This window comes from Nycticebus coucang, chromosome 11, assembly GCF_027406575.1.
Source record: "Nycticebus coucang isolate mNycCou1 chromosome 11, mNycCou1.pri, whole genome shotgun sequence".
Taxonomy (NCBI): Eukaryota; Metazoa; Chordata; class Mammalia; order Primates; family Lorisidae; genus Nycticebus; species Nycticebus coucang.
The window spans coordinates 37070538-37083051 of record NC_069790.1 but is presented as its reverse complement, the minus strand read 5'-3'; the positions used below and the strand labels follow the sequence as shown (position 1 = coordinate 37083051).

The 12514-nt window shown below is 44.0% G+C and overlaps 1 protein-coding gene across 2 annotated transcripts in view; it reads right to left on the bottom strand.

The window, feature by feature from the left end:
* Window positions 1-12514, bottom strand: part of CDCA7L (cell division cycle associated 7 like) — a 40986-nt gene that overhangs the window by 7652 nt on the left and 20820 nt on the right. Inside the window, exons 2-3 of one of the 2 annotated variants that reach the window (XM_053553504.1) lie at window positions 7295-7435; window positions 2653-2784 (exon numbers count right to left, since the gene is read on the bottom strand). In XM_053553504.1, the coding sequence (XP_053409479.1) occupies window positions 2653-2784; window positions 7295-7435 (273 nt within the window). The remainder of the gene's footprint in view (window positions 1-2652; window positions 2785-7294; window positions 7436-12514) is intronic. The other variant, XM_053553505.1, reaches the window with a different exon arrangement.

The following is a 12514-nucleotide window of genomic DNA, read 5'->3' as shown; positions in this document are numbered from 1 at the left end:
AAGAGACTGCCTGCCACAAGAGTTGTCTTGGAACAAAAATGCAGTGTTCAGGGGGAAAAATACTGGCTAGTCTCCTCTAAATAACACAAGAGGGCAGGAGAACTGACTGCACCTCGGTGACCAAGGGGCAGACTCTGGCCCTCGGTCAAGGTAGCCTTCGCCTTTCACAGGGTGAAATCAAGTCAGGATTCTCTGCAGGTTGCTGCAGAGCACCCAGTCAGCCAGCTACAGAAATGCTCATCCCACACTGTGAACTGCACGTGGTGTGGGTCTCCAGCATTTTAGCACCTCTTGGTGTTACAAGTGAGGACATGGGAAGAAAATATGGTAAATGTGGGAGGCAGTGACAGGTGACATTACCCAGTGACAGTGGCATGACATCTCAGTTGTGATGGGACTCTCAGCGATGATACAGAGGTAGGTTTAAATAGTGGAGATCAAGGACACCTTCTAGGCATTATTCCTTGACCACAAGCTGGGAACCACTGTCAGGGAATTCTGAAAATGCAGCTACAGTGCAGAGAACAGCAAGTGGCAACAAGAGAGACCCAGGACTCAGTTCCATGACTGCTTCCTCAGTGACCCCACACACACACACACAACTCGAGTTGGATTCATGTTAGGCTCAAGTTGGAACTAAGACACAGGGAGAAAAAAATGCAGAAAACTGTCGATCCTGGCATTATCAATCCACACCAGGCCAAGTGAGAAATAAGACTATACTTGCACTGATTCACTTTTTTAAGAATACCCTGGACCTTCCACATTAGAAGCTTCAGGATTCAAAATGGTAGGCTGCCAAGAAATGCAATTTCATAGGACGCTATCAGGGAAGAACTTCAGATCTGCTCTACTTATTCATCACACTCTTCATTCACCCTGACTCTCTTGACCAAAGACGCTGAGCAACTCCTGACAAAGGGCTGCAGGAGGGAAAGAGCAAACTGTAAACCACAGACAGAAGCCCATCTGAGGGAGGGAGCTTCTTGGCTGTGGCTGTTTTGCATATGGTCAACAGACCCCTAGAAACCAAGGGTAAGGTAATATTCCTTCCACAAAAAAATAAATCTCACCAGTTCTTACAAGAGTGGGCAGGAGCCACACTGGGAAGCAACGACACTTTTCTTCTGTATCCTGAGCTGTAATTTACAGGCAGACCCGCGCAGAGCTGTGAGTTACAGCACAGTCTGTGCAATGTGTAACAATTCATACCTCCAGTGCAGGGACCCAAGGAGGGGAAGGACTTCTGGGGTTATTCAGTTTCTCTCACTAGAAACACAAATTCTTTGAACAACTAGCTATCACTTAGCTAAAGAAAAGAGGACAGATAAGTCACAAAGAGATGATGTCCATTAGTATTTGGAAGGATCTTAGTGTCTTGCTGGCATCAAACCAGGGACTTATTGACCAGGACCCATGAACTGCCACCCAAATAGCTTCTGCAAAGAAAGCCAAAGGAGAGCTTGGGCCTGGAGGTCAGCACCTCTTTACACTGCTGCTCAGGAGAAAAACTCACCCCCAATGGGGCAGCCTACCATAAGGGGGCTTTTATGCCCTAAGTTCTCCCCCAGGAAAGGTGAGAGACAAAGCAAGCCTGGTAGTCGCAGCTTTGTACAGCTACTGTACCAAGTCTCTTCCTGACTGTGAAGAGGCTTTGATGTTTAGCTTTCCTCTTCATACCCAAGAAGGAAATGGAATATTTATGTTTTAGACAAATGCATGCTATTTTTCAGTTAGCAGAACACATTTTTGCACTTAAAAAAAATTCAAAGGCTGGGCTGGGCACAGTGGCTCACCCCTGTAACTCCTAACACTCAGGGAGGCCAAAGTGGGAGGATCACTTGAGCTCAGGAGTCCTAGACCAGTCTGAGCAAGAGCAAAAATAGAAAAATTAGTCACGTGTTGTGGTGCACATCTGTGGTCTCAGCAATCAAGGGCCTGAGGCAGGAGGATCACGTGATCCCAGGAGTTTGAAGTTGCAGTAAGCTATAATGATGCCCCAACAACAAATGAGTCTCTGTCTCCCACCAACCCCTCCCCCATACCCAAAGTCTGTGCTTTCAAGTTACTTAAGTGTCAGACACTAGTGGGCAGTTAACTAGCCTAACCATATAGAATAGAAGAGATCAACCAGCAAGTCTCTTGATGGAAGTGCCCAGAGAAGATTTCTCTGAGGGGCTCGGGCAGGCCTGGGTCATCCCTAACTTTAAGGATCAGGAAACAAATCCAGAAAGCACAGGGAAACAACTGTTTGCACCACCACAGCTAAATTCCTGCCAAATTAACTTCAAACCCCAGACTATTACTTCACAAACAAGAAGGACCTTAAGGAACTTATCACTCCAAAATAAAGTGAAAAGATGCAAGAGGAAGAAAGTCTGAATAAATACATCCCAAACTCCCCTCCCCTCATGCATGAGGAGAAAGTAACTAGATTTTCTATTAGAGAATAATGGACTGATGGACCAGGAATTTGCCTTGGAGTAGCAATTCTTTTTAGGTTATATTAATTAATTAGCTTGTAAAATAAGTAATAAAAAGTATTATCAAATCATTTTCTTCGTGAAGTGACCTCTTACAAGCAAACAATTCAGAAACAAAACTAAAAATCTTACAACCCGTATTGCTTCCTGCTGTAATTATTCCCCTTACTTCTGGGTTACTCTTTATGTTCAGATCGCTCTGCGTAAATCCTTCAAAATCTTCAGCCTCTGAGTCAGTGTCCTCTATAAAAATTCTTCGTAGCTCTTCTGTGAAGTATTTAGAATGGAAACGCACATCCTGCTAAATTAAAAACACACATATTATCATTATAGAGACAGAAAGTAGAACAGAGGTTGTAAGGGGCAGAGAGATCAGAGAATGGCTGAATGGTACACAGTTTCTGTTGGGGACGGTGTGAACAGGCTTAATGCCACTTAATTATATACTGAAAAAATGGTTTAAAAGATAAATCTTACGTACTTTTACCACAATAAACACACACACACTTTTTAAAGCTTATGGAAATGCAGACCTACAAATCAGACAATCTGAAAAAAAAATCAGAATGGCTGTAGTCTCAATTAGCTGCTGGCATGACTGGTGAGTGCTCGTGAAACTCAGCCTTCCCTGCCAAAGCTGGCAGCCGGGAATGTCTGCTTTCACACAGAACTGAAAACACATGGAGAAAAGACACGAGGAGAACCTGGCTCCCTCCCACACGCTGGCTTTCCTTTCTCACAGGCATCCAAGCCCGGGTTCCCTCCACGTGGGTGAGCATGCCTCCCTTTCACAAATCGCCAGTTTCTCTGTAGCAAAGGGCTGGGGACGCTTACGGCCCAGTGCCAAAGAGCCTGGACTTGCTCCATGCCTGGCTACGGTGGGAGGGGAAGGGGGGTCGCGAGTGGTTTGATGGGAAGCTCACCCATTCCTCATCCCCTACAATTCCTCTCCCACGGGAGGTGAGCAGCCACGCTGGGTGGGTGGCCAGGGAGCAGAAACAAAGATGTGATAAGCCTAACTCAAAAAGCATTTTCTGATAATAACTTTTTCTTTCTTTCTTTTTTTTTTTTTTTGCTGACTTTTTCTTCTTTTGAAATACTGGAAAGAAGGAGCCCTAGACTCTCAAAGAGTGTGCTTGAAATGGCTCAGTGCCCGTAGCACAGTGGTTACAGCGCCAGCCGCATGTATACCGAGGGTGGCGGGTTCGAACCTGGCCCAAGCTACCTAAACAACAATGACAACTGCAACAAAAAATAGCCAGGCGTTGTGGTAAGCGCCTGTAGTCCCAGCTACTTGGGAAGCTGAGGCAAGAGAATCACTTAAGCCCAAGAGTTTGAGGTTGCTGTGAGCTGTGATGCCACAGCACTCTACCAAGGGTGACACAGTGAGACCCTGTCTCAAAAAAAAAAAAAAAAGTGTGCTTGGAAGAAAGAACTACAGACCAAAGGGAGCCCCACAAGACCTGCCCTCTGCAAGCCCACCACACTTCAGCAGGGCTCGAATCAGCCCAGTTTCCTTTAATATCCGTCCCTCCCCTCCCTGATAAAGCAGTGGCCCCTCAGTAACACCATATTTGAGAATCTTTCTCTTTCTCTTGCCTTTCCCTGACTTTAATTATATACTTCTTCAAGCTCACATATCTCTGGGAAAAAAACAGATATAACAGACAAGTAGAAAAACTTACAGGGGGACAGAAAAAGAAATGCCTACATCTAGCATTTTGTAAGCTTAAAAATGTCTCCTATGAATTATTATGGGTAATTGGAGTGAATTTGCTCAGAGCTAAATTACTTTGTTCCTTTGTTGAGAGCTGTAGTGCAGCTGCTTCAAAAAAAAATATGCACAAAAAAAAGAAGTTTCTTAAAAGTGAAATTTAAGTTGTGTTTAAGGAAGAATAGTCAGCATACACGTGCTGCGTGCATGTTCCGGCAGCTTCTCTTGGCTGGTTAAAACAATTGTGGAAGACATTATTCTTAGTAAAGCATCACAAGAATGGAGAAGCATGAATCCTATGTACTCAATTTTATATGAGGACAATTAATGACAATTAAGGTTATGGGGGGGGAAGCAGAAAGAGGGACGGAGGGAGGGGGGTGGGGCCTTGGTGTGTGTCACACTTTATGGGGGCAAGACATGATTGCAAGAGGGACTTTACCTAACAAATGCAATCAGTGTAACCTGGCTTATTGTACCCTCAATGAATCCCCAACAATAAAAAAAAAAAAAAAACAATTGTGAGCATGCAGGGGTCAGGGCGGGAATCAGGAAGCAGGGAACAATTATTAAGGAGGAATCCTCCCCTCCCCCATGCACCTGCAGCCTCTGGGGTACAAGAAGCATCTGGATCACCAAGCAGTAGGCCAGCCCTCCAGGCTGTTTCAGGGCAATGGGGATCTGTGATTACATTTCATCAAATAACCAAAGCCTCTACCTAAGGCCCAAAGCAAACAGGTCAAGCTTTGAAGCTGTGAGTTCCAATCGCCCCAACCTTTTGGCTCTTTCTACCCCATGTGCTGGCCCCAGGACAGTGGGCTACCTGAGAGAAATCACTATCTTTGGTGGCCAGTCCTGATGGGGAAAAACAACTTAGCCATAGTTCTAAACTGAGATCCACACTTTTATTTTCCCAATTCCAAAAGGTATAAAAGCTTTTTTAAGTGGATCTAGATGAAGCGAAAGTCTACTGCACACGGCTTCACTGCATTTCCGGTGGAGGCCCTTGCACGGCTCTTTTGCTCTCTGGAAAATGTTGATTATCCTTCAAAATCAATAGTGGGCACTATGCTGTGGGCCTCAGTCACCTACACCTGCCACCATCAAGACTACAAGCAAAAGAGCTAACCCAGGAAGTTGTTTATTTTGAAGCCCACATGACACGAAGAAACAGACTAGGCAGCAAGAGCCTGCTGATCCAGAGAGCCAAAAGAACACCTGCTTCCACTGCGCCCAGCAAGCACCCACTGGCACTCATTCTTACAGTCAAGTGGGGGTGCTTTTAAAACCAGAGGAAAGAGAACAAAACACAAAGATAAAGGAGTCAGAGCCAGGGAAGTTGGACAGCACATTCAAGTATGTGTCCCCCTCCTTCAGGGCGTTTATAAGCTAAGACAAGAGCCACAGACATCCACAAATAACCAAGGTGAGGGTCAGGGTTATAAAGGATACACAAGCAATACGATGCTCAGAGACCCAGGAAGACTTCATGGAAGAAACTAGCAATGCCGGAAAAACGGTGAGAGCACATGCAGGTGGGAAGAGTAGCACAGACCAGCAGACAGAAGGACAGAGTAAAGGGTGATAAGGGAGCAGCAGCTGGCACACTATCCCGGGCTGTCTGAGGCATGCTGGGGTCAGACACCAGGGCCGGGAAGGACAGCCCTGACTGCACAGCGGCCATCACAGCAGCAAACACAGTTGCACTGTTTCTTCTGGCTAGAGCCTGTGGGTTCTGAGTCCTGCACTGCTCAGCATGACCCCAAGGTGGACCCAACAGGCCTGTCCTCCCCCACTGTCTGCTCAGAGGGAGGGGGGCAATTTCTAAATAAGGAAGAAGGTGGGATGGAGTTCAGTCCTACAGTGGATCCCAGCAGGAAGGGGGAAACATTCAGCTAAGAGCTACCAGGACGAGAGAGAAGGGAAGGATGCCCAGGAGCAACCCAGGGGAGATTTCACAGACTCCTGCACAGCAGGTGGGGGATAGGAGAGGGGCAGGGGAGAGGAGGTGGCAGCATCAAGAAGAGAAAAGGTGGAATAAAGATGGGGGGGAGCCAGACAGGCAGCCAGGGTGTCTAGACCTCTCTCTAGCAGCGAGGGCCAGTCCAGCTGGCAGTCGGACAGCATCTGAGGTTGCAGAGAGAAGCCAGGCTCCACATAAAGGACACAGAACATCTCACACGGAGACAATCGACAAGCTCATAACGAGTGGAAAGGTCTAGAGACAAAACCTTAGAGAACATCCTCATGAAGAGACAACAACAAAAAGCAAAAAGAGTGCTAGATGGTAGAGCTCCCGGAGTGAAAGGAGGCGTCTGGCAGGGAGAGATGTCAAATGATGAGGACCCAGCCCTGCTGGCCACCCTGGAGAGCACAGCTCCCACCCAGGCCAGAACAACCCAGCAGGACTCTCTCACATGTGATTAACTGCTTCCCACCTATGTGCCCAGTTGGGGCCACGCTGGTTTAATTTATAGCCTTTTAGGAGAGGCCATGGTGGAGGAAGAATGAGCAATTTTAAATGTCGCAATGCACTCAGAAGAAAATGCCACTTAAGGCGAGATGTTTCCAGTGGCCATTCTACCGCCAGAGCACAATATAAACCTCCAGGAAATCTACTTCTCAGAGAACTAGAACTTGTGTTTGCTAGAGATCAAAGTAATTAAAGCAAGAACAGTGCTCTGCCCAGCAATTCCAAGAGTGAGGTGGCACCAGAATCACACTGCAGGAGTGCAATTGTCACATTAGAACCCAACGATCTGCCCACTTGGCTGGGCCCTCACGGAGGGGGCCAGCCCTCTCCTGCCCTGCCAGCTCCCTGGGAGAACTCTGAAAACAACTTCTCCATTGGGTACAGCCCCAAGGGAGCAAAGAAAACGGATTTGCTCGTGTGAATGCCTTTTTTTTTTTTTTTTTTTAATGTACTGTACTAGGTTCTCTCACTAGTGTTTTGAAACATGAAGGCACAGGCTTCTAAAATAAAAATTCTCAACAATTAATGACATCGCCCATCTCAGACCATGTTCAAATGAATACACATCCAAACCCAGATTCAGGCTCCAGAAGAACAAACTTCCCTCAAAAGGAAACATCGTACCTGTTTCCCTGACTCCAGGGAGTCAAAACTATCACAGCTTTCCTCAGAGGAGAGAGTTTCCATGGGAACATCATCACGGAAACCCACAAACTCTTCATCATCACTGGGGGCGTTAAAGATGTCAGCCACTTCTTTAGGGATCTGTTTGGATGCAAAAAAGAAGGATAAAACCAGGGTCTGTTGTAACCATTTAGGGAAATTTTCCAGAGGGGAGTAGAAATCTCATAACTTTATGAATCTGCCATGGTTTCTCAGAAGACTCAAGATCTCAGGGGGGAAAAAAGGAGGGGCAGAGGAGATAAACTTTTAAAAATTACAGATATTCACCTATTTTATAGACAATGTCAAGGCCATGCTTAGATACAAGACATTCTTAACAAAAAAAAAGAACATACACATCAGTGTCTGAGAAGCCAATGATCTCCTTTTTCTCCTACAGTGGGTTCTCTTCAAATGTCACCCACGTTAAAAAAAAAAGTTCCATAAAATAGAGTCCTTTATCTTTCTGTTCTTTGTCATACACTGATTCAGAGATAGGAAAGTTCAGACAATCATCTTTCTATACCCTTTTCTATATTCTAAATCAATTTAAAGAGCTGTGGAATTAATTCCATGAACATTTGAATGCTATTGGGGGCAATTAACCTCAGGGGGAACGTTGTCAGCACACTTAATCTACAAGTAAGTTATACACTGGGAGTTTAGTTTTGTATGCTAACTACTTTCTCCCAACTATTTAAAAAAAGTTAAAGCACACAAAAGGTGAAACAATAGTATAAACACCTGTAGATTCTTCACCTGGAAGCACCATTTGCTACCACATTGGCCTTTTTTTTTTCAAGGAATGCAGTTAATCCCTGAAAGTTGACCACCCAAGGGACTGTAACAAATTGGTCAACATACAGAGATGGTCAATTGGGTACATGTGGTACACATCCCGTCTTTAAGAGGGTGTCAACTACGGAGGTTCTACTGTATTAGGCTAAACGACGGGCATCTGTGCATACATGACCAAGACCTAGGAAAACAGCAGCTTAGTATGAGCTAATATAATCCATACACACCCACACGTTACTTAAAGTCGTACATAGACATACTAACTCACCCTAAAATAATTCAGCATCTGTCTCCCAAAGATATGGACATTCTCCTACAGAGTCTCAAAACCATAGTCAGGCCAGGCGCAGTGGATCACGCCAGTAATCCTAGCACTCTAGGAAGCTGAGGTAGGAGGATCGCCTGAGCTCAGGAGGTCAAGACCAGCCTGAGCAAGAGTGAGACCCTGTCACTACCAAAAATAGAAAAATTAGCTAGGCAATGTGATGGGCATCTATAGTCCTAGCTATAGGGGAGGCTGAGGCAAGAGATCAGTTGAGCCCAAGGTTTTGAGGTTTCTGTGAGCTATGATGCCAGGGCACTCCACTGAGGGCAGCAAAGTAGACTCTGTCTCAAAAAAAAAAATATTCATACCAAAAATAATTTATTCAATAATACTATTTCCCCTAAGTCCTTATTTTAGCATCTGCAACTGTCCCCAAAATGTCTTTTTTGATTTTGGGGGAACAGGGCTCTATTCAAACAAAGTTCACTCAATTGTATGTTTTCAGGACATTGTGTTTTGTTGTTCTTCAGAACACTAACTTTTTTTAAAGAGTCTAAGACAACTGCCTGGTAGACTGTCATGCATTTTAATCTTATCTGCTTGTTTCCTCATGATTAAATTCAGGTTAAATATTTTGGTAACAATTACACACAGGTGACATGTACTTCTCAATACATAGTTTATTCTATCATGATCTAAATTAGATCCACAAACTGATCAGCACCTTTCTGAAGTCCCTTCCCCTCCTTTACACATTTTATTTTTTCTTGCAACTTTTTATTTTAAAGAAAGTGAGGCATTTGGCTATACGATTTGCCAAAGTCTGGAAATTTTCTTTTATTGTGGCCCCAGGGTGGTGATTAACATACTCCTTTGGGTGCCCTATAATTTGGGAGTTGACTCTAAAGATTCAGTTTGATTCGCACTGGCTTCCTTTTGGCAAGACCACCTCCTAGGAAGTGCTGTGTTCTTCCTTTGGAAAGCGGGAGTGTCTGGCTTTCTTTTTTTATACTGTTGTTGTTTGATCAGCAAATTCAGGTGCTGCCTTCTTCTTTGCAAAAACATCCTTTCCCGTTTATCATTAACAAGGAATATATAGGGTGACATTTGAGATTCTGTGAACATCCTTCTCCCAGATAACATTTCATTCAATAGTTTCAGCATCCATTAATGATTCTCACTTGAATCAATTATGTTAAGGGGCTGCAAAACAAGGATTATCGGATTCTCTTCCTCCTCCATATTCCCTGGTTCCCCAAAAGTAAGACCTACTTACAGGAAAGATAAGACGTCCCCTGAAAATAAGACCTAGCACATCTTTGGGAGCACACCTTAAAATAAGACACTGTCTTATTTTCAGGGAAACAGGGTAGTAGCTAGCATTCTTCTATAATGGAATTCTCTCTTCCCTCTTCTCTCCTATCACGTATGTAGATTCATGGATTGTTTTTATTATTCATGTGTTATAATCCACACTGCCATCATTCTTTCTGATGACAAAGTTGGCCAGCTTCTGTGTCTTTCTGACGTGACCCTAAGCGTGTCTGAGCACCTCCTTGGTTTCTGGCTCATGCGTGCCAAGCTAACCTTGCACTTTTCCTGCTCCAGACCTCAAATGAGCCATTTCTCCAAGGAGCCCTGGAACCTTTCACTGGGAAACGGCACTTAGAAACCAAGACCTGAAAACTCAGTGTGCTCTTTGTTAATGAAGCATTAACATCATCAGTTCTACTTTCGACACAGCAAGGGTATTTTAAAAACTTAAATTAATGACACTTTGAATTCAAATCCAATGAGGCAGGATTCTCCCTCACCTCCCTCAATCCCATATTAGTATAACCCTTCTCCCAGAAGGGAAATGCCCGATTCCCAGTATTTTATTATCATCCATGTTCTCTATGTACAACACACAAAAAATGTGTCAAGCTTACACCAAGCCAACAACAAACAATAAAGTTCAAGATTTCTCTGCAGTTCCTTCCATCCTTGGAACACAGCCCTACTTTCTGTTAGCTCTTTTCCTTGAGATAACCAGGTAATCATAGTCCTTGGGGATGTAAATGTGCTTTTCGTGTACTTCCCATTTCATCATGCAGTGTACACATGTTAAACACAGATGTCCTCAAGAGTACAGATTTAGTAAAGTAATAGTGGCTGCTTTGACAGGACATTAAGTGAAACTGATACTTTCTTTTTAAATTGAATACATAAAGGTGACTAAAGCAGTAACTGTTAGTACAGTTTCTTGCCAGCACCTTGATTCGTGCTAAAAGCCAACACTTTCCACCCCCTTTGCTTTCACACCATCAGTGCAAAAATCAACACAGCAAAAAAGGCAAATAATGTCTTAGTATTATTATGACAATAAATTTGGCCTTATTGGACCATTAACAGAGCCTCTGGGTCTCCCTTACCACACTTTGCTATACTAGCATGCACAGAGTTATATATTCAAAAGTTACTTGGGTTCTCTGAATTCTGTGCATACGTGATTATTAATTAAGCTTACATTCAGTCAGGTTCATTTAAGAAATGCCTAATCCATAATCCATTTATTTTTTATTTATTCTTTTTTTTTTTTTACAGTTTTTGGCCAGGGCTGGGTTTGAACCCGCCACCTCCGGCATATGGGGCCAGCGCCCTACTTCTTTGAGCACAGGCGCCGCCCCATAATTCGGTTATTTTTGTCATGATTTTAATGCTTCTTGGGTAAAAACAACAGAAATTAATGGTTCAAACAAAGGAAGCTTAACATAAATCCAGAGATTAAAAACTACAAGTTCAGGGCGGCACTTGTGGCTCAAGGAGTAGGGCGCCGGTCCCATATGCCAGAGGTGGCGAGTTCAAACCCAGCCCTGGCCAAAAACCAAAAAAAAAAAAAAAAAGACTACAAGTTCAGTAATATTAGAGTGTTAATACAAACACCTTCCCACCATTTAATAAAATCATCTCAAGGGACAAATAGTCACAGCACTTACTGAATTAGAGATCCACTAATAATTTTTTTTAAGCCACATTTGGACTGTGGAGTAGCTCTAAACAAAGTCTAACCCTAGCATTGCTCTTGGGGGAAAAAAAATCAAAACTTCACAAGAAGGTACGTTAAACAGAGTTTGCCACTCTTATCTTTTCAAAGACACCTTCTGTTGTTGTTCAGCCATTAGGATAACTCCCCGCCCCATCACTTCTGGCCTTTCAGCTGAGAACAAGTGTATTAGGATACTTCAAGAAAACATGCATCCTATGCAAATGGAAAATACTTAAGGAAAGTGGGAGTGTGTTACATTTCACAGAACAGCCACTGGGTTCTGTCCCTGCAGTAGCAATGAGAGAGGGATAGCCCATCAATTCCAGTCCTTTTCCTCTTGACTTCTCACCATTCTACAAATCAAAAGGCCCTGCTGGCCCAGAAGCATATTCTATTTTATTTTTTCTTTGAGACAGAGTCTCATTGTGTTGCCCTTGGTAGAGTACCATGGCATCACAGCTCATAGCAACCTCAAACTCTTGAGTTTCAGTGAGTCTCTTGCCTCAGCCTCCCAAGTAGCTGGGACTATAGGCACCCGCCACAATGCCCAGCTATTTTTTGTTGCAGTTGTCATTGTTGTTTAGCTCGCCTGGGCCGGGTTCGAACCCACCAACCTCGGTGTATATGTCTGGTGCTATAACCACTGTGCTATGGGCGTCGAGCCACCAGAAGCATATTTTAACGTAAATGGTTAAGGAATGATCCCATTTGTGGATTTAATGGAAGTGCATATAACAGATTGAGAGAAAGGAGCAAACTGCTTCCCATGGCCGCTGTGTTAGCCGCGGTGCTACTGTGGGGAGGCCTGGGTCCACCTCCTCCTGCTTCTGCTCCACAGGTGCCATCGGGGGCTATGATCACTGATCAGAGACATCAGGAAAAGAACACACGTTGAAAACAGCACTGTGCATTCTTGGAACACACAGGGTTCTGATTCTAGATAGTGAACTTCCAAGATATTAAAAGACCTTCAGATAGTCACAATCCTCATGATTTAGTAAAAAATCTCATGAAACATTCAAGTGTCTTTAGTGTAACGAACTGTTTAATTTAACAGATGCAAGAAACACGTCAAGATTTCATTAAGATT